We start from the raw sequence: 23,860 nt of genomic DNA, 5'->3' as shown, positions 1-23,860 counted from the left end.
TATGTTGTCGTGGGAACCGCTTAACTTGAAGTGCCAACTACTTAACATAATGGTATGCAATATCAGATAAACAAATATATATATCAAAGTGACGAAATGAATAGGACTAACCACAGAAACAAGCTCAGTAGACAAAATATTAAACATAACCCCCGTTTAATGGCACATGATAAACGCCAAAGACATAGAACACAAAAACAAAAAAAGCACAAATAAGAATCATGGATCAACAGCACAAAACTCCACAAACATTACAGCGCATATATATATATATATATATATATATATATATATATATATATATATATATATATATATATATATATATATATCTATATATATTTAAAAACACTAGGGGTGTATATCAAGGATTGTTATGTACCGCATTGGAAAGGTCAGTAAAATATAAATTTACTGGGGGCTTAATCCAGTTTACGTGCACATACCTCACTCATATCCCACCAATTCTGAATAAGGAAAAAGAACGGAAAAGGTAAATCTTATCAAAATATGCATTAACTTGAGGAAATTTAATAATTAAACAAATAATAATTAACTAATCGGTAATCCCCAAGTACTTCAATGTTTAAAGATCCCAACTCTTTCTGAAACCGAGGAATACAATTCAGAGTACCTAATGCATTGTTTTTCAAACTACGATGCAGACATTGTTTGAAACTATGAGCATCACACACAGTCTGCTTTAGAAATTAAAAGGTTTAAAACTGTGTGGTCATAGAGTTTTATAATAAAAAGCATCATTGTTCTAAAACTGGGAAAAAATGAAGAAAACATTGTTAAAATTAAAAGCGACACATATTAGCTAATCTTCTTATTGATTACCTATGCAAACTATTTGAAATCATAGGAGTCAAGGTAGTTATTTCAAATGCACATTATGTATTTCCGCCGATATTGGAGTATGTTTTGAACGAACGGACAAACTCCAGAACACAATCATGGCAGAAGTCGAACTGTGCCTACAAATTGAGAATATCAAGACACTTAGGTTACACGCATTACTTTAAGTTATGATTCACAGTTATTTCCATTATTTCTAAAGGATATTAAGTTGAAGATATTATATCGCACACTACTTGGAAAGATTGGGGTTGTCATCGTTATTCCCTGAAAATACTTAGCTTAAATTACGCTTATTATTTACAAAAGAGAAAAAAAGGTTTCAAAGAAAAACCAAACATTATTTTATCCCGTATTACGCATACATAGTTTGCGTATAAGCCATTACCGTTATAAATTAAACATATATTGGATTTATTTATTTTGAATATTTCGTTCATAGGCTAAATGCCCAATTGAATTAAGTACATATATTTGGGATTTCAGAATCGAAACCAATTAGAATGGTTAAGCGTACCTGATTGGGAACGGCGTTGGGTCTCCTGGCCTTGACCTTCCTGACGGCATTTACCACACTGACCTCGTGCTCTACTACCATCTTCTCCACGAGGAATGCCATAACACAGAACATCCCGCTCTTACTACCCCCATCCCTATATGATATAGTATATTAGATTGGTTAAAATGAATGTAAGTTAACAAAAACATACTTTGTCCCAAATCCCCTTATACCAGATAAACTAAAACAAGACAAATAATTATAATTTAAAAATAAGAGTATTTATAAAATTCATTATTTTCGCAATCCAGAGATGTAAAATGAGTTCGGGAATAAAATCCAACGGTAACGCATGTATTTCGTAGCTCGTTTTTGTACTACCTGCAGTGGACAAGAACAGGCCCATTGGACGATGCCATTTTGACATCTTTCAGAAATGCAACATATTTAGCAGGGCTGCATGGAACATTTCCAGTCCGGTTCCAGTCTGTAAACTCAAAGTGTCGCAATGTACTCTTGCCACCTTCATTCTGTAACGAAAACCAATGCTACAATCATATTTAAACGTATACTTTCATTAATGTCATAGAAAAACTTAAGGTGGAACGCGACTATGAACGAATTTTCTAGTTACTGTCTGAAAATTGGTATACGAATAGAAGAGCATATACTCGGAAGAGTTTTGAAACTACGACTCTTAAAAATATACCACTGATGTCAATTTTGAGACGTCTGTCATATTTTTGCGTTCCAGCTACAATAACCGATATTTTCATCAATTCTTCGTTTACCGCTATGAAATTTCAACCTCAAGTGCGTCTTGTGAAAACGTTCACGCACATATATTTTTATTTCGCTTGTTTTACGTTTTTTTTATTTTAAATTCGTCTATAACGTCATTTTTCGCGGGAAAAACCGCGTCGTGTTTCGCTGAAAAAAGTGCGCCTTTCTTTAATTATTGAAAAAAATGCTCGTTTAATTTTTGATTGTTTTAAATACATGTATTCAATGTTCTATTACAAATCGCCTGATATCGAGAAAAGGGTACCTTACCGACTTCTTTTTTGCGCAGTATCAAATACTCTAACCCCTATACCTTTTCTTTTTCAATACGTATTGTATTAAAACGTTTTGCATGATGTTAATCGAACTATTATTTACGTTAATTGTAAACATTATTAAATTATTATAGCACTGATAAATGAACTATATAGTTAAAGTGACACGCTTATTCAAAATCAATACATAAACAATATCAATCTTGTCTTATAAAACTTCTTACTCAATTATGCATTGATGGAAACTATTAATTACTGATTACAAGATTTTAACCGCGTGTTTAATAACATAAAGCGCAAAAATATTAAATGATTGGTGAATGCTAAAATATTTACTGTGGTCTACTCTAATCTGATAACGTAAAAATACCATGTTTTATGCTCATTTCTTTCAAATCAACTCGGTATTCTTCATAAGAACCATTGTTTTCGATAAGATTTCTGCATCCAAGCGGCGGATCTCATACGACCTTACTGTCATGGAAGTCAAATAGACTAATTTTATTTGCATGTAGAATATAAGTTTTTTATTTATACTTAGATATGAAGCTATATCGTACAATATTTGTATAAATATTTTGACACCAATATGCTATAATTTTAAACTGTACTATTCTTGCATATACGTATATATATATAATATTATTTATGTTCTATGTCTATCAATGTTTGTATATATTATGAATATCTCCAGCCAATTGGAAAAAGTTATTGAGTTGAGTTAAGTTGAGTTGGGGGAGTAAGAGTGCATCTTTAAATATTACTATAATCTCATTTTGTTAAGGGTGGTTATAGCTTACATACAAACACACACACAAGACGTACAATAAAGTCACGCATGCAAGCACGCGTAAAAACGCACCACACACACCATCTCACACTCAAGCACGCGTACACACGCATGCATGTATGCGCACGCGCTCACGCGCACGCGCACACACACACACACGCACGCACACACACACATGCACAGCCATTGTACGCACGGCAGATACCTTGACTGTGGGATAAGGTAGCTATGTTGGCTTCTGTATAATGGGCATTGAATGCATCGCCGAAAGTTGTTTCATGAAGTTGCTTGTAAGCACAAGAAGCTTTGATTGCGTGGTAAAGTCAAGAAAACAGAATAACTCGTTATGGATTAAAACAAACAATGCGTTGATAAACAAAATTAAACATTTACTGCACTAAAAACATTCACTATAAGATCATCATTTAAGCGCAAGTATTAAACACAAATACGATTTACCACAACTAATACTATTGTTTTAATATGCCTTTAAGAATGAAACAATATCGAAAACAATGGTTCTTATGAAGTATACCGAGTTTAATTTGAAAGAAATGTGCATAAAACACGATATTTCTACCTTATGAGACCATAGTAAATCCTTTAGCATTCACCAACAAATGAATCATTTTTGCGCTTTCTAATATTAAATAAACAGTTACAATCTTGTAATCAGTGAAAAACATTTTGCATGAATTTATTATTTAGTAAGATGTAAGGGTTTATCAGTCAAAATTGATGTTTGTTATACATGTGAAATATTGATTTTTTATAAGAGTTTCACTTTATAATTTTAGTGTGTTTTAAATTAACGCAGATGTTACATTCAATTCTGACCCCGTTATATATCGACGGGTGAAAGCGAAAAAATTCTATCTGATTCTTTATTTAATGTCACTAAGAGCCTTTTCGCATTTACCCCTCGATATTGACCACATGAAACATTTTCTTTCTGTTCAAAGAATGACCGATCATTTGTTAACGTCAAGAACTGACCATCCCCCACCTCTCCCCCAACCGTTGCGTAACAAATGGCTCTCATTTAAAGTTGTTCAAGAGTTGAATTCACTACCAAACTTAGTCAATAATAACCGATTGGCTACATCAAACTTTGATTCGAAACACTGAACTCTATAGTCGCGTATTTTATAGATCTGTATATTTTTATAATTTTCTCCGATAGTGACATACAGAAGTAAACTTGGATGATTTTAAGAGGGGGGGAGGTGAGGGGGGGGGGGGGGGCGTTTGCACCCCTCTACTGCCTGGATCCGTTTGTGCTTATTACAATGCAGATTTTTGTCGATTATTTTTTTTGGTTTGTTTTTATTTGATACTGCGCAAAAACGAAGTCGGTAAGGTTCCCTTTTCTTGATATCAGGCGATTTGTAACAAAACATTGAATACATGTATTTAAAAAAAATCAAAAATTAAACTAGCACTATTTTTAGCGAAACACGACGCCGTTTTTCCCGCGAAAAATGACGTTTTAGACGAATTTAAAATAAAAAACGTAAAACAAGCGACAGAAAAATATATGTGCGTGAACGTTTTCACAAGACGTACTTGAGGTTGAAATTTCATAGCGGTAAACGAAGAATTGATGAAAATATCGGTTATTGTATCTGGAACACAAAAATATGACATACGTCTCAAAATTGATGTCAGTGGTATATTTTGAAGGGTCGTAGTTTCAAAACTGTTCCGAGTATTGAAAATGTAAAAACAGTCCCTAACTGGGCATATGCTCTTCTATTCGTATACCATTTTATTTCTTATCAAAGCAAAGCAAGTATTAAAATAACTATCTGTTCTTGATTGCATCCCTATACATTTTTACGTCGAAATTACCTTCTTGTTTTTAAAAAGGTAATCTTCTTTCAAATGATGTAAATTTAGCTATATTTAAACGATATGAAACTAACCTGTGTGCTTCCAGTGAACTCAATAGTTAGTCCTTTCTGGATACTATACTCGTTCGCGACCTTATCCCTACCACATGTAACAGAGAGTTGACCTTTCTTGAGCACTTGATTGTCCGCTGGATTATATTCACCCATATCCTGTTGAAATTAATGTTAATGTTTTTTCAATGAAATTCCATAAATAAGGAGAACATAAGAGGTATTTTATTAAGACTTTGAGGGTATCTTCTACAGTGGGAGATTAATGAAAATTATCATGCTCTTCTGTCTGGGTATAAAATGGCAGCAAGAGAGAACAGTTCATATCATGTTATTTCATCGATTCGACTTATTACAGACTTTTGACGATGAGGCAAGGACGATTATTTTTCTTTATCGTACCTTTGTGCCGTCACTTTGTTCAAAGCTGACAATGCAGGAGCAATTTTCTTGGTATGCCAAAGTAAGGAAGTCCTGTACAGTATTTGGCATCGGAGACTGGGCGAGAATGTATTTCCGATTCGCCTGAAACGCCTGCAAATCAAATTGAATACACGGCGATAGATACACGAATATATTACTGGAGATAAAGGTGCCGGTATGACATTTTTATACAAGTAAACAGAACATGATTTTCAAACAAATGTTCTGATTACGTTAATAGTCATCAACTTTAACTGGCTTTATATGTTTGAAAAACTGCCATTTATATGAGCAAATATTATTTCAGAGCCTGTTTGAAAATAATTATATTCTTTAAGAGTATAATATATTATATAAAATATTATCTACCCTTACATGAACAAAGACAGCGTTGACATAGTCTGAAGCTCCATGTCTTATGCCCAGATAAAGTCGAGGGCGGTTTTCATCGCCTGAAGATAATAAACCTTTTATTATATACATTTTAAGTTAAATCATTTTTAAGTAGCGTTGTATAACATTATTTTACATTTTGATAGGACGTCAGTTTTACATCGCGCAATAATACTTGTTATGGCATGAGGTCAGCAGAGATGAAGCGTATTTTCCGATACGTATGGCTTGTATATATTTGATTGGTATATCATAAAGTAGGTTATTGTTACTCCATTCTGATCGTGGATTTAATATTCGTCTCGAGTAATTTGTTGCAGATCCGGACTTCCCGAAATGCAATAATTGTATTAATTGCAGCTTTATATTACATGATGATCTGTGGTGCATCTTTCATTTATTGTCCATTGTATTAATTGCATTTGTTCAACATGCGATGTGTCAATTCAGTCATTTTAATACTCGCTAGTGTATATTAAACAATGCATTGTCCATGATGTAATGCTCAACCCAAAATTGTCAGTCATAATTAGGTGTAATAAATGAAAACTAAATGATACTAAAAAAAACAATGGGAAACTTAGCAAAGAATGTGCGCGATATAGTTTACATAAATGTACCTGGAATATCTGCTCCACTTCTGTTCCTTCCTTTCTCAGACTTGTTTCGTTCTATAGCAACGATTTCATCGTCAGTGTGAACGTGGGGAGTGTCCGTTATTTTCTGCACAGGAGCAGTATTTTTAAGTACCATTGCGTTTGCGTTCTAAGCATATATACATATGCATATTTTTCCCAGAAACAGGAATTAAATACATTTAGAATTTAACTGCCAATATTAGCCTGATTAGAGTTTTGTGCACATCACTTTCATTTGAGTGTTTGTATCTGGACAAATACACTTTAAATACCAAGTTAACAGCGACATATAATTTTAAGTATAACACTACTTATAGACTGAAGATTATTTCATAGTTTTACTTACATTAAGGAAAAATTTAGTTCCGTTACCTTAAACTGCGTGATAAGATCGTCCTTGTTGGTCTCGATCATGTAGTTCTGGAACTGTTGTCGTGATATCTGCTCACTGTTTAAGGTCAGGGTGTGAACCAGGGCAAGGTGTAGAAACTTGTACTGTTCCTGAAATCAGGAAACGAATATATATTTTACTCATGGTCCGTTACTGTGTTCATTGGTTCTATAGAAACGCATATCAGAAATCAAGCATAAACAGTGTGTACTTCAAATATGACATGTAAACGTAGACAAACAAACTCTTTCGAGAAAATATACAACTAATAAGCCATTGAGGCTGCAAAGAACATAATGTGTACAGTACTTATACAATAGGCATTATCTTCAAGACGTTCATGACTGAGTAACTAAAATATAGCACTCAATATCTAAGGCACGATATAAAGCAAGAATTCAGTTTGTATCGATATTTCCTGCACATTCCTACAGTTAAATATGCATTTCTCTATTACCTTGTCATTAATATTATGTTCTATGTGGTTCATGGATTTCAAACGTCAACCTACCGCAGTCTGGACCATGTTTGGCCTGTTCTGTCTCATATTGATGATGCATCCTGGAATCTCAATGGCCTTGTTCGAATTACCTTCCTTTAATAGATTATACCGATTCCCGCACTGAAAGGTAGAGCCAGATATGAAGATATCATTCGTAACATATGGTAAAATGAGGTACTTTATTTATTTATACAAAATATTTTCAGCTCCATTGTAAAGAGTGCTGACAGTTAATATAAATCATTTGAGTCGTTCGGTACCCATACTATGTCATATTTTAGAGGCCAAGAAATGGTTCCACTGATGGCGATCGAACACACGACCTCTTGAGTGAGAGGTGGACACCAATACCATTAGACCACTTAAAAACCTTTTGCAAGAGCTTTTTAAAGGGACACATAATTATATAGCTTAAGACGTGTTTATCGCTGGTTCTGTTTCAACGCGTACAAATAATACACTCAGGGCATTTGTGATATATTAATCTTTGTCTGACTTAATGCTCATGAACTTGAGAGAGATTTCAGGCCCCTTAGTAATGTGTTTCTTTTAAATGGTCCGTAATATTGTTACCCGTGTTGTAAGACAATCAGTTCAGGACAAACTCATTATAAACTCATTATAATAAGAGAAGTCAAATATGACTATGCTTGACCAGCTTTGGGACATCAACATGTACTAGGACAATCAGCAATAAGAACCATCTTTCTTAACTTAATCAGCACCGTGACACGCTTGGCAGATTTCCTCGTTGGCACGAACTTGATATAAAGACCGTATTTATACTGAATGTATGCAGTCTCGCTAAGCTCGAATTGTCCGAGGCTCGAGGTATTTTCGCCGGACCCTGGGACTCGAGCCAACGGGGATCGACTGTAACTGGCCTCCAAGATAAGCAGGAGCAAAAAGGACTATCTGTCTCAATTTAGTCAGTGCATTAACGTTCCGCTCTTTTACCATCATTAACTGTACAATGTTACAACATACCTATACTTTTGGACCGCTCAGCGACGCTCTCGAATGGTTCTTTTTTAAAACTAAGCAGAGGCCTAAGCAAATGAATAATAATTTATAAACAATCTACACCTGCAATGGACCAGCGTTGGACCGCCGAGAAGGGCAGGAGAATGGAGCACTCTATGTCGGAACTCAATCAGCGCTGTTACGTCCTCTGGGATTCCCCTATCAGGCCAGGCCGTGAAGTGGAGGTGGTGCAGCTGCCGCTCAGATTTGCCCTGAAATAATTTGTATTATGTCTTTTAGCTGATGGTCTATGTCCCGAATATAACTATAAAAACATACTTAAGTGATGTACTTTCTATCAAGATATACCTACCTATTTGTTGAATTGCCTTTTGTTTGCTGACTCCATATTGGCATAGTTTTAAAACTTTACAGACCCCCCCCCCATACACCTTTTTCTCTCTCACTATTTCTCCCTCTTTATTTCACCCCAACCTTTTCTGGGCCTGCTGATTAATGGCAATGCAACTTTAAACTTAAACTATGGATAATGAATAAGTAATGTCAAATGTTGTAGAATTTGTGCTGTTTTACGTGTTGACTTTACCAATTGACACGGGTTGAGCAAGTGTGGAAGATTGGAACATTCAGAAATATTTTTAAATCCGATAAGTTGTGTCTTAGTGGAAATGTTTTAAGACGAATATATATTTATTAATAAATCTTAAAAGGGTTTGCATGAATATGATCTTCATCTATTATTTATAAAGTCTGTACAGTATAATTTGAAAAATAAATTGCACAATGATCATAACTATTGACTGTTATCATATATGGTCAAAACAGCACAAGTCGTGTTATCTAACAATGATGCATGTTCTTGCATTATACTGCAAATCAATATTACAATCACAGTCTTGTAATGTCTCTTTGTATTCGACTGCATACGTTTTGCTTGTACCCTGACAGGACTTCCCGCATACACTCTGACAGGACTTCTTGACTGTACTCAGAAATTACATTTTGCCTGCACCCTGACACAACTTCTTGCCTATCGACTGACAGGACTTCTTGCTTGCATTCTTGCGTTGTCAGAACGATTACAAAACTTCTTGCATGCAAAATGATAATACATATTGCTTGCATAGTCACTGACAGGACTTGATACTGTTGCCTGCACACTGACATTATTGAGACAGGTTCCTGCGCACCGACAGGACTTTGTGCAGTTGCCTGTACACTGACAAGACTTTGTACAGTTTGTCATAGGTGGTACATAGTTATTCATTGTATATATAGTCGAATCCCGTTGGCTCGAACTCCAAGGGACCGGCGAAAATATCTCGAGCCTCGAAAAATTCGAGCCAAGCGGTAATGTTTTCCTTCAGTATAATGAAATCGGCCCGTTAACATCAGTTCGAGTTAACGGGTTTCGACTGTAACTGAAACAATTGATCGTTGTTAGTTTGGTCCTTTTGTTGATTCCATACAGTTATGATGCCGTAGTCCAGGGGAAAGCATACTGCTGCCAAGTTTCATTTGATGTAGTTCTTAAATGTGTTTGTATTTATTGAACACATGTATCCTGACCGACCTAATTACTTCACTCTATTTTATAAAACGCCATTAAAGAAGTGCAGTTTTACAATATTTAAATGTCAGTGTACTCTAGGTATAATATATAACGCAACTTCGTTTTTAACAGCATTTAACAACCAACTCACTGCTTTTGATCTTTCAATAACAATATCATTATTTAATTGGTTTGTATTAATTGTGTGAAATTTTAAACTGTTACTCATCATGAAGCTTATAACGAGTAAAACCTGGTTATCTTTCCTGGTAATATATTGATATTAATGTCAAGTGCTTCATCTAATTCAACAAAGCACTTTCAGCAGAATCACTAGGACGCATATATTTTAAAACGTTATATAATACGTAAATAGTAAAAAAATACGTATTACTTCAATCTCATTGAACACGGAAGTTAAAAAAAAAATATTCATTAACGTGTCTATCTCTCCGTAAGTCTGTCGTATTTATTTCGGAAGCGTGCATTCAAAACAATCATCATCTTTTACGGGGCCTTTAAATTTTGTTTTGCGTACTATTTAAACTTCCGTGTATTTTGTCTATATTATTATTAAACCTTGTCAAACTACCAAGTGAATGGTTTAGACGTTCAAGTGTTCAAATTTTAAGGTGGAATTATCCGAATATTTCAATAATTTGATGACTACGAATATGTTTCTTAAGTTTTAAATTGGTCTTCTAAGCACACTGGTTAATGGTAATGTATCTTGATGCAGCTGCAACAACGTCACTTTTAAATTACACTTCCTTGCCCTAACAGGTGATCTAGACCCCGCTGTAGTTGACCTTAATATTTCAGTTATTGTTAATGTGTGTTTTGTTTCATTCTTAACCTATATAGTGTATTAAGAAAATATATTGAGTTATTGCTTTTAAACTCTGATATATTTGAAGTGTCACATACATTTAAGGTTCCGTGCTGAAGAAAACAATACCAAAATCTAATAAGATCGAGTACATATGTCAGTTTGCACTAATTTTTATAATTTGGGCAGCGACCAAAACTCGAAAGAATGCTTCAAACAAGTGAATTTGTGTTATCTTTCCTTGTAAGTTTATATTGATATCGTGGAATTCATGTAATTCAGCAAAGGACTTTAAACGAAAATATGTTAATTAAGCAATCTTCCATACAATGGCAATCCCTTTGTGTTTGTTAAGTGTGAAGTGAATCATCATTATTTACGGAAGCTTTACATTAAGTTTGAGTACTATTTAATCTTCCGTGTATTTAACCAAATTTTCGCTAAGTTATGGAAACTATTTGTAACGTTCAAGTGTTTAAATTGTAAAGTGGGCACATCCGTCTAACTGATTTGTGTTCATGTATATAATAATAATAATAATAATTGTTGTTGTTGAGATTTAAATTGAAATGAGAGATGTATACATTGAAAACAACTTTAACTCATATTAAATAATTTCTTAAACTTCCCTTCATTCACGTGATCAAAACAATGTGATTTTAGATACGGATGCAAATTATGATTGCAATAAATAAAGATTGTGTATGTCACAATATGTTAAAACAACATTGAAATATGTTTACATCATTTAAGAGCAGCAACCTTCTCGTGAAATCTGCATACTCATTCTCGCTCTGACAGGTGACCATCACCCCGCTGTAGTTTATAGTGATCCCAACATTGGGCCAGTACTGCTCGCATTTTTCTTTCTGAATGAAAGGAAAAGGGATTTAATTTCCAATTATATAATCTGATTTCAATTTAGTTATCTTGTTATGTTGCCGTGGGTTATTGTCATCCATCGCACCAGAGAGTGCAGTAATTAAATTTGACTGATCATATTCTTGTATGTCAAATTCAAATGTTAACATTGCATATATGTTATACGTTAAAGTAGCAATCATTCAATAAGCAATTATTCAGTGAATGAAACCATTTAAATAGGTTTATACTTTTTATAAGTATTGGTGTACTTGAATGTTAAAATAAGAGTATCTGTTTCATATGCGTGAGCTTATAAACGCGGGCTTAAGTTTGGTCAATCAATACATATTTAACATAGCAATAGAGATGTCTTCAGACCCCATCCTCCATCAAGTTTGTAACCATGACGATCTTCTCCACCTTCTGTTGCCAAATCATATTCCAAAACATGCCAAAGTCTCCCATCTGTTTCGACATTGGACCTAGGATTAGATAATATAGAATAGCAATCATCTTACAAGTAGTGTCCCTTTATTCATACTTGTATATAACTATTGTTTTTCGTGGTCCTGTCTCTTTGACGAATAATGTAATACTGTAGTTTGTCTCACTCTTAGAAATATTACACAGGTATCTGATATGCAATGGTTCTGTTAAACCAAATCACTCGAGGATCAAAGATAGAAGGACACAATAGATATGTAAAATAATGTATAACCTATATTCTTACCAAGCGAAGCAATATACGCATTTCTCTCCTTGAAGCCCTGCAAATAGAGTATCAATATAGTAATTGTTATTAGTATACTTGATACGTCTGTGATTTATTTCACTTCCACTTCAAAATTCAAATAATTATAATTAAACTATTATAGTCAACGAATATCCGTATTTGAATTTATAATTTACATACATCGATATAGTTAGCATTTATGTAGTCAGTGTCAAAACCAGTCACTTTCACCCTTGTATCATCATCTGGAATAAATAATACTAATAATAATAATAATAATAATACTAATAATAACAATAATAATAATAACAATGCAACTACTACTACTACTACTACTACAGTATTATAATTTCCAGATAAAGTTGTAGACTTGTTGTTTTTTTGTTTCAAACATTAGCTTCCAAATGAACTTGTCAATGAACTACTGTGTAATAAATGTTAATTGATATATATTGTACATGGAACAGTGTAATGATAAAAAAACTTAAAAGGTAGAACTACAGGCATATAATCCCTTGTATCTGTTTTTCGCCCTGTTTAGAGGTAATTTGGCAACGTCACAGCTTCTTGTGAGGCCGTCAGAGAATTTCTGGGGGAAAAAGAAGCAAAACAAGTGGTAAACGTAATTTGCGTTGTTGTGACAATAATATTAATTGCTTTCATGGAATTATAGCTTTATTTATTTGTTTTTCTGGAGAAACATTTTTGGAGATACTTAAACAAAACTACAATGAACTTGTGATGCTTTAAAGTTATTTAATACAAAATTACATCAAATTCCTCCTCATAGTAGGCCAGAGTCTTTTCAGCAACAAAAGCCGCCATTTCCTCCACTTTCACTTTTCGTTTCTCGATATCCTGTAACCGGATGTAGTAAACGTTCTCCTCAACCTTCTTGGCCAGTTTCCTTTTCTGTGTTCTCCTCTCTTCGCCCAAGTCTGTTAAAGAAGGAGTACATTAGTTTATAGAAACTTGGCCGAATCAGCGCTATAATTTAACATTTATTGATGATTTCAAAAAATATTTCTTTAAAACTTAATCGGAGCAATTATCAACTTGAAAACATTGAAAAATTAGGCTAAGCAAAATATAATTATCCTTTGTACCTATTTCAAGTTCATCCTCTTCGCGGGCTTCCAAAGATTCACCGATCCTTACAATATTTGCAGCTGTGTCATACCTAGCAGGACTATATCCTGATGTCTGTGGTGATGTTTTCGCTTTATTATCTCCTGAGAAATACAACAAGATGATAAAATTATTAACAGTGGCACGAACACAGTCGCATTTTCTTTTCGCTTGGTATAATATGCTTTGTTCAAATAATTAGACATTAGACTGTCTGTAAAATACAAATGTAAGACATCCTGAAAACATTCAACCAACGAAATGTTTTCGATCGTTCGACTCGGAGTGTTTTGGCATGTGACGTCATTTTCTTCATATATTTTTCATAGGTAATCATTCGGAAGAAAGGATTAGCTAATATATGTCGCGTTTATTTTTAATAATGTTTTCTTTATTTGTTCCCAGCTTAAGTTCAATGATCCTTTTTATATTGAAACTCTATGATCGCACAGTTTTAAACCTTTTATTTTATAAGGCAGACTGTGTGTGATGCTCATAGCTTCAAACATTGACTGCATCATATCTTTGATTTTTGTTGCATAAGGTGCTCTGAATTGTTTTTCTCCGTCTACAAATTGAGTTGGGATCTCTTATAATTGAAGTACTTGGGGTTTACCTATAAGTTTATTATTATTTTTTTCATCAAGTTAATATATACTTTGATAAGATTTACTTTTTACGTTTTTTGTTTATTTAGGATTGTTGTGATAAGAGTGAGCAATCCTTGATAAACATACCTAGTTTATTATATATACTATGTATGCACTGTGCTGTTTGTGGAGTTTTGTGCTGTTCTTCCTTGTTTCTTGTTACTGATTGTTTGTTTTTGTGTTCTGTGTCTTTGACGCTTACCCAGTGCCATTAAACCGGGTTTATGTTTTAACTTTTCTGCTGCTGAGCTTGTTTCTGTAGTTTTTCAAATAAGTATTCATATTTTAATAACCTTATTTTTTAGTGCACAATTCCAACATGCAAAATGCATAGCATTTGCTGCAATACACGAAACACATTGTCCATTGTTGGAAAAAGTAGTGCTTTTGAGAACATAATTTGATTAAAAGAAAGTAATAAAAGCTTTGTTGATTTTCTTGATATTAATAGTTTTTTCTCAATAATCTTGTCACGGTATCGTGAAAGCATTCTGTCAATGTAAGTTGTTAAATCAATTTTGATACCTTCAGAAACAGGTCCGATTAAGTGATGTTCGTTACCAACACCGTCTGTGTATTCCTCATACGGTTTTCGTGTTCTCCTAAAATTGAACAGAAATATCCATTCAGCAAAAGCTATATAAGTGTTTTAGAGAAAGATTGCAATTATAACTTGTCATCAAACATAATATCAATTCATGTTATATAAATAAACTAGTAAATCTAAAAGCACAATCATTGGAAAAATATATCTAAATTGATTAAGTGCTTGATCAAATACGGTAACTACCTTTTTCTGAGTAAGAAAAGGATCGTCACTACAATGGCAGCAATCACAACAACACCTCCTATGCCTCCACCAATTGCAGCAATAGTTGTAGTATTTGATAACTCATCCGTTTTGGTGTCTGTATTTAATAGTTCAGTCTTTATGTGTCTTATTTCTTAAATTACAAGGAGTATATGTCTAGAAAGTCAATAAAACTTCTTTAACTTAATTATAAATGTTAAACATCTTCGGTATTTTACAGGCCAATTATTGCAAAAATAAGAAGCTTTGTACCTGATATGCATCGTTTGCCAACGTATCCTTCAGTGCATCCTCCAAGACATGCACCTTCTAGATCACATATTGTTCCTGAATTATTTCGGCATCCTTGAGAACATTCCTGATCACATTTAGTTCCAAAGTAACCATCACTGCATCCGTTTAAGCACACCCCACTCCCTCGTTTACATTCGTTACCAAGACAATACTGACTACATGCTTCATTGCAAAACATTCCAAACACTGAGTTATTTTTACAGCTATTACAAGTACCTGTGTATCTATCACAAGTAGACAAATAACAGTCATGATTGCATGATAAATTGCAGTAACTACCAAAAGCAGATAACGAAGAACAATTGAAACAGACACCTTTGATATTGCACATTTTATATGTACACTCGTCGTTGCAAGATAAATGGCAGATTTGTCCATATTTAGATTCTCTGCAATGCGTACAAGTAGATTTGGATTCACATGATACACAGTTTGCTGGGCAGACCTCACATAATCCATCATTCCGACGACAAGTATTACTTTTACAGCTCTGTTTGCATTCCATGTTGCAACTGTTACCGTAATATCCCGCTTCACATGACAAACAGCTACCATTTGTATAACAACGTGAATCAGCACATTTACCAGGGCAAGTTAAGTTGCAATATGTTCCGTGATAACCAAGATTACATGAATTACATGTCTGTGAAGAAACATCACAGCTACCATTACAGTTTCTTGGGCAAGCTTCATTCAAACATTGGCCTTGAAGTTGATCGCACCCGAACTCACAATTGCATTCAAATTCACAGCGATGACCATGATGCCCTGACTTACACGACTGACAATTCCCTTCAATGTTACACACATCATAGCAAGTAGACGAGCACGTATGCTCACATCGACTTCCATATTTTCCAGTTACACATGACGTGCACACGTTATTATTGCAAGACAAACAGTCTGTTCCACAAGGGAGACACTCCCCTGTTACAATATCACATTCTGCATTGCCATCGCATTGACAAAAGGATTGACACGTATCACCGAACTTCCCTGTTTCACACAATGAGCATGACGTGACATTTGTACAATCGGCGCAATAATTGCCACATTTTGAGCGACACGCTGCCCCAAAATAACGTTGTTTACATACACAATTACCGCTATCACCCACGCAAGTGGAAGGAACGCAATTGTCGGAACATTGTCCATCGCATTTATTTCCGTAATAGTTCGTAAGACAAGAACAAAACCCGTTAGTAGTATTGCACTTTCTATCAACACACCCTACTGCACATATTCCAATACAGCTTTCACCCCAATAACCGTCTTCGCATAAGTCACAATTTGACAGATTAGAACATGTTTTGCAATTTGGATAAGTACAAGGTTGACAATTAAACTGGTTTGGATAAAAGCCGTCTTTGCACGTAAGGCATACTCCAGAGGACCCACTTGTGTCACATTCAGTGCAGTTTGAATCACATTGGGTACCTTTGAATCATATGAAATATTAGTATGACCTTCAAAAGTCGAAACAAATTATCACTTCATTACGGCTCTTTGATTGATTCAACGATATCAAAATCATATCCGTAAATGAATACACGTAAACGTCAAAAAGGGTAAAATAAGTTATTATTTTATGAATTGCTTCTTTACGATCGTTTATGGCTTTGTAGCCAAGTAATACCAGGGATATTTGTTAAAGGTTTTACAATATGCGAAATAAAGGAGCAAAAAGAAACGTAGTACATACGCGGCGGATGCAGCTCGAGTTTGAGTCAAAGTGCTTTTTATTCTGGTAAACACAATTTGCTTGATATCAAATCATTAGTCTAGCGACCATAATTGTTGTTTTTTCCAATGATATAAAAGTAATCCGTACTTTTCGAGGGAACCCATTATAAAAAGTTCGGTTCATGCTTTATTGTGTGGTTACAACACTTTAAATGTGCTGTTGTGTATATGAATGTGTACTGGTCAATTAGAATATTTACGGGAGAGTCTCAGCCCTACCATTAATCTGCACGTCACAAAATAGGTTAACTTGAAACAACATCTACGAGAATTCAAAATCGTACATGCTAACGTGAACGAATACTTGTTTAAAATAACAAAAATGCATCTAAAACCATTATTTATCGACATGTAAATTAGAGTGATTTGGAACACATCACTTAACGCCGTAATTAACGGCTTGTTAATCATGACGTAACCTAAACGTCGTGTTTAGTTATACATGACGGTAATGACGGATTATATTATTTTACCCAAACCAAGAAGTGCTTATCATTTCCGAGTTATAAGCAAAAGAAAAGATGATGCTTCAGAAGATGTGGAGACTAACGAGGAAGAAATGGGACCCCGGGGTTTCAATGATGCGATGTATCGCGAAAAAATCAAAATATTAATCACTCATGTGTTTCACTTTTAACGTTGATATATTATAAAGCCACAGTGATCAACACGAGATATAACCACCGTTTTTTTGCACGGGAATTCGTATATTTGAAGAGCTATCATGTATAATTAGTTCAAATATTTACTCCCAAAAGAGTTATAGAAATATGCGAAATTATCGTCGAATATCTCTTGTAAGGGAATATATGTAAACAAAAAAGAAGTCCCTGCCGCTTAAGTTAATGCAAAAACATGTCATAACACTTAGAAATACATAATGGGCAACTATAAATTGTCTGCAGCGCGATTAAAAAAATACTTTTTGTTTTACTGGTACACGTTTACACGTCTTCAAATAAAATCGGAGAGACGACTTTCTGTACTATATTTATCTTGATATAAAGATTACTATAATTTCAACATACTATTATAGTATTTACCTATCTTTTAAGTACAAAACTGTTGTAAAAATCAAATTAATTTTGGAATTGAGTACAATATAATATTCAGCTTACCACCGCACAGATAAAATCCGAAAAGAACCCCGAATAATACTGTTTTCAAAAGAACGTGTTGAGCCTTTATCTGCATTCTATTTGTTTCTATCTTTAAACTCAACAAATTTTGTATAATTCATATATCCACAATGTTAAATTCAAACCAGAAAGTTCGCAACAGCGTAGTATATCATTTATGATGCGAGTGGAAATTTATTGATCCTAAATACTGGTTTGGTAAACGATACGCTTTAGTGATATAGAGCAGAGGTGTACTTTCATGTACCGCATTTGAGGGTTAACCATCTAAATACTCCCGGTTTTATATTGCGGAAAAGTAATATGTCGGCCAGCTCCATCCAAATACAGCAATGTAGCCTGTCAAAAATAGTCACGGGGTCTGAGCAACGCCTAGACCAACAATGGATCCCCTGACGTTCTCAGCAACGTGATAACTAAAACTCTCACTTGCCGCATATCAAATTCAATTTGATTTAAACATATTTCATTGCCTTTTTTCTTTCAACATGATCGGTATTTACAGCAATGATATAGCGTATACAAAAAGCAAATGGGTTGACAAGTTCTAACAACATTAGTAACATGTTCCCCATGAGCACGTAAACTTGATAAGTATTTGGCGATAAATATAAATAAGAAAAAGGTAAGGAAATGGATAAGTGAAAGAAATGTTGGTAAAAGACAGGAAGTAAAAAGAAAATAAGAATAATTCTGACTCACTGCTACACAGGTGATATGTTGTAAACTGATCAATAAAACAGCCTGGTTCAGTTATAATTAAAAAAGGGGCTAATCCGTAAACCGTTTAGAGTGTTTTATAAATAAGTGTTCATAATGGAATAATAAAATATTTTCATCGTCGGAGAGTTAGGGCTTTCCAAATAATAATAACGACGTAATGCTAAGTGGGTGAAACGCACGTGTTCCACGAAACATGGACATACGTTCCTGAGTTTAAAGATTACACCTAAAGAAATAATGCTCTGCATCTTCAACTGGGTAACCACACTGGCATCTAGTGCTATAAAGCAAATGGTTATTATAGAGGTCAAAATTAAGATTACCACAATGGTTCCTTATAAGAACATGCTGTAATTCTGTTATTTCAAAATTTCTAATAGTTTCAGCAGACCTTAATTCGAATGGAGGTAACTCCATTCCATTTTTGTCAATTGTAGAAATAGATGTAAAATATTAATTAAGTGCGTCTGCCCTATCTCTATCAGTAAATATACAATTGTTTTCATCTAATGATAAAGGTGGAATTGTTTCACAGTCCTTATTTTCTTTTCCAAGTGTTTTTATTGTTTTCCAGTATTTTTTCGAATAATTTTGAGACATATCATTTAAAGAATTCTCTAAATTTCCGTAAAAAGATTCTTTTCCATGTTTTATCAAGTTATTAACCTTGTTTTTAAGTGTTTTATATTTATTCCAGTCGCTAGGTAACTTTGTTCTTATAGCTTTACGTTTTTGTCGGTTTCTATCTCGAGAAAAGTTCCGTATTACAGAGTCGTACCACGGTTTATCATTTGGCCTAATAGTTACTTCTTTTCATGGAATATGTTTTTCAGCTTACTCAATAATAGCTTTTGTGAAAGCACAACATGCATCATCTACAAAATTTTGATCAATAAATGACCAGTTATACTCATTAATGTCATTATTAAGCTGATCGTAATTTCCATTTTTATATAACCAATCTTTTCTCTTGTAACAATTATTTCTTAGAGATTTAAATTTAATTTATACGTAAGTGCTAAAATGGTCACCAGTGTTCTCTGGAGATTTTATTATACCGCTATCTTGAACATATATATTGTTAGATATTATAATTGGATCAAGTAATTCAATTATGAGGCGCAACCCTACTGCCTCCGTGACGTAAGCGACACCCACAGCAAGGCTCGATTCAGGCAAAGACTGTGGATTGATGAAGGGCGCCCATGAACTAAGCAGCATACATCATACAAAGCCGCCAAACGTGACTGGGAAAATGAGAAGATATTATAAAACAAAAGTTTGTGATGGCTTACATGCGGCATAGCTTGATTAAAATTTGTACTGGAAGCTGCTGAGAAGCAGCAGGAGGAAATTCATTAGCAATGAGATGACAGTGAAAATGATATCAAAATCGGATGAAAATCTTATCAAAGTTTGCAAACGCTATTTTATGAAAGCGTTAATGCCGAATAATGATATAATTACAGTGAAAAAGCTAGACTGATATTTAAAAAACTGTGATAAAAATGAATAGCTATGACCGGACTAATACATTGAGCAGGTACAGTGCGCGATCAAGTCATTAAAGTGGGTAAAAGCCCAGGAATAGAACATATTTCAATTAAAGATGTAATGCATGGCGGCGAGGGTATGTTATCTGCTCTACTTAATTTCATTTTGGCACAGGAGAAGTATCCTGCTAATTGGAAAGCCAGTTTAATAATCCCGCTTTAAAATAAGACGAAATTTATAACCCAACCGCGTATCAATAGACCTGTCTCTTAGGTGCCATATTTTAGTTAAATAATTGCAAGGGTTTATATAACATTTTATCTGCATTGTTTGAGTTAAGCCAATAACAGGACTTTCAGATAAAATTAATTTGTGGCACTGCTGCATTAAACCTGCATGAGACTATATGCATCATTGATTTATTAGAAGCAATCGCAATCTTTAAATCCGTCAAACAAGGAGGAATGTTGACAACTGTATATATCTGTCTATCAACTGGACCATAGCAACCAAGGATGCTCTGTTCTTTTAACCATGGAAGTTAATTCTTTATTTGCAGATGATATTTTACTTGTATCATTATCTCCCTTGCAACTTGCAATGCATGGTTGAATTATTGCAACACAACTGCATTGAGTGGAAAATTGACAATTATGGTTATAGAAATCGACCGTTATAATATAAGAAAAATGTGAAAAGTACCGCCAGTTGTTAGTTTATATTGGGACACATTTCTCACTTAACGCAAACTATCAGAGCAAGACTCGAATATAAGACACACTATTAATATTATGCAGTATTAACGAAGGTTGTAAAAAAGTAAAACAAGCGTTTTTGTCATTGTCCTCACAATGCATCATCTTGATGGCATAATCCAGTTGTATCCACTTATTTGCACGAGGAAACAATTAAGACAATAGCCTCATGTGGCATCGAACTGTTGAAAATATATCTGACCATGAATTTTTAATATCGATGAGCCTTAACATATCATTTGTCAAAAGGATATAAGGTTTTCATATAAGAGCGAAAGTTGAACTTATGTTCTTTATTTTTGAATGTGGTTATTAAAGCAAAATGTTATTTCTACATTCACTGTTGTCATTACATGCAGTTTTACAAGATATATGCAAACCTCTGTGTACGTTTTGGTGGCCGATATTTCTGCTTCCTACGTCATTTTTGCCGTCGACGTCAACATCACCAGTCGGCGTCATTTGTTCACTTCGTCAGTTTTGATGTATGCCCCATCGCCGTTGTTTTTACAGTATTGTTACCATTGTAATCGTCGCTATTACCGCTCTTGTCAACTAGTACTGACTACCCTCGCTGTCTGTTGAAATACCGCCAATAAAACAATTAAATAACAGTTGATCTTCGCCCTGCCCATGCTTCCACCGCGGTATTGTATAAGATACAGAAGAATATTATGAATATATCAGCAGCGCCCCAATGTAGCCTACCATCATCTAGATCCCGACAGAACGGTGTTGCGTGGCTCAAATGTACAACGATTTCAATTTTATGTAAGTGTTTGACAATTCTATTTTTTCCTTGCAATGGTTTCATATGGTGTCTAGTCCCTTTAACATTAATCAAATTGGACTGATTGTTATGTATTTTTACTTAAGTATATGAGTTTGTTAAAGGGTCGTATTGTTATGATAGTTTGTTGAATTGTAGGTTTTAAAATTCTTCGATATGAATGTCTCGCTTAAACAAAGGTTTCGGCAATTTAAATTTGTATTTGTATTAAATTTGTAAAGAAATGGTTACAGATGGCAACTCCATTATGATTTATATCTCAACATACCTTTTTAATATATTATTTATCAGATGAAAAACTATATCTTTCAAAAGTTTAACACTTATACGGCGGTTGTTTCTTTTACATTGTACTTGACTAATGATGTTTGCAAGTTTTATGGACGACGTTTCCTGTTTTTATTCTAAATTGTTTTTCTGTAGGATTCGTTATGGGGTGAAGATAAAAATGTATATTTATACGTTACACCGTATTGGTTTAAGATTACAGGTTAACAATTACGAATAATAAATTCACTGTTGAATATAACAATATACCAACGGTAATAAGTTACATTATATGACCTAAAAACGGGGTAATACAACATTTTGCTTCAACATTTATCTCGTTTCACCTTAAAAATATTAGGTCGAGTTGAAAATGGTCCATTCCTCTAATCACGTATTTGGCGAGTTAAGTAGCCAATTAAAACGGCAGAAACTCGTATTGGCCAAAATTGGTCGAAATTGGGTGAGGTTTGGCAAGTATTGTCGTCAACCGTTAAATCACTGCCGTCAAGTACGTAGTAGTTGATTAATAGTAATTGGTACTAACAGTTGATCAATACAGGCAGACATCCTTACAGGTGTATTTTTATTCTATGTTTGTATAAGGTCCAAATGTAGACTAAGTCATTGAATTTGACGATCACATAACTCTTTAAAAATTGTTCCAAAAGAAAACAGATAGTTGGCTTTGCTTGTAAATATTGTAAAGAACCTAAGAAATTAAGGCATTTTGTAAGCCTATGAAGTTTAGCTGCTCTTAAACACTGATTTAATCCCCGTGGAATTCCTACGTATTCATTGTCTGCTTGGTTAGTACAGTTTAACTCATTTTGTTAAGAGTTTGTTTTGTATGTTAACTATAATTTATCTTGTTCAATAGTTGTATGATATGTTAAGTATCTGTCCGGTGTTGAGCAAATACTTTGTTTCATGAGAGTCTGTATGGTTTGTTTATTGCCTGTTTATTTGTCAGTATCAGCTTTGTATGTTAAGTAAATATGTGTTTATTCAGTGTATGTTTTTTGGTTATATATGGTTAAGTGTCCGATTTGTTTGTTAGGTGCATGTTTCATTTGTTCAGTGTTTAGTGTGTTGCGTATATGTTTAATTTGTTCAGTGTTTGTCGTGTTCAGTGTCAGTTTGAACACTATCTGTATGTATGGTTCATTGTCCTTTTGATGCTTAGCGTCTGTTTGCTTTATTTATTGATATTTATTGTCTGTTTTTATGTGGTGTATTCCGTGTCCGTTTGGTTTGTTCAGTGTGTGCTAGATTTGTTTTAGTGTATATTTTGTTTGTTCAATATCAGTTTGAATTTGCAGTGTATGTTCGTTTGTTAAATGTCTACATGAATTGTTTAGTATGTGTGTGGTTTAACAATGTATATTTGATGTGTTCAGTGTTAGTTCGGCCATTTCATCTCCTGTTTCTTTGTTTAGTTTTATGTATATTTTATCAGCGTGTGTTCAGTATGTTTAGTGTTTGCATGCTGTTCGTTTGTTCAGTATCTATTTTTGTCTATTCAGTGTCTGTTTGATTTCGTCAGTGTCTGTTTAGTTTGTTGCAGTGTATATTTTGTTAAATAACTGTCTATTGGGTGAATTTAGTGTTTAGGGTTTGAACAGCGACCATTCGTTTGATGCAA

The 23,860-nt window shown here is 34.0% G+C and overlaps 2 protein-coding genes across 2 annotated transcripts; both read right to left on the bottom strand.

Moving 5' to 3' along the window:
* Positions 1–873: 873 nt before the first annotated feature.
* Positions 874–8,419, bottom strand: LOC128204288 (receptor-type tyrosine-protein phosphatase U-like). Its single transcript, XM_052905699.1, has 10 exons — positions 8,306–8,419; positions 7,469–7,579; positions 6,939–7,067; positions 6,549–6,651; positions 5,911–5,987; positions 5,515–5,646; positions 5,134–5,271; positions 1,742–1,890; positions 1,379–1,514; positions 874–980 (listed from the first exon to the last, which is right to left on the bottom strand). Exons 1-10 carry the CDS (start codon positions 8,417–8,419, stop codon positions 897–899), a joined length of 1,173 nt encoding a protein of 390 aa, XP_052761659.1. The 3' UTR covers positions 874–896.
* Positions 8,420–8,508: 89 nt separating this feature from the next.
* On the bottom strand, positions 8,509–21,620 carry LOC128204287 (cell death abnormality protein 1-like). Its single transcript, XM_052905698.1, has 12 exons — positions 21,539–21,620; positions 15,263–16,576; positions 14,990–15,107; positions 14,725–14,801; positions 13,528–13,653; positions 13,193–13,359; positions 12,923–13,010; positions 12,602–12,666; positions 12,419–12,455; positions 12,067–12,170; positions 11,568–11,693; positions 8,509–8,694 (listed from the first exon to the last, which is right to left on the bottom strand). Exons 1-12 carry the CDS (start codon positions 21,618–21,620, stop codon positions 8,509–8,511), a joined length of 2,490 nt encoding a protein of 829 aa, XP_052761658.1.
* Positions 21,621–23,860: the final 2,240 nt, after the last annotated feature.

This window comes from Mya arenaria, chromosome 10 (genome assembly GCF_026914265.1).
Source record: "Mya arenaria isolate MELC-2E11 chromosome 10, ASM2691426v1".
In the NCBI taxonomy this organism is placed as follows: domain Eukaryota; kingdom Metazoa; phylum Mollusca; class Bivalvia; order Myida; family Myidae; genus Mya; species Mya arenaria.
The sequence above is the reverse complement of the archived record's forward strand: the minus strand, read 5'-3'. Positions and strand labels throughout refer to the sequence as shown.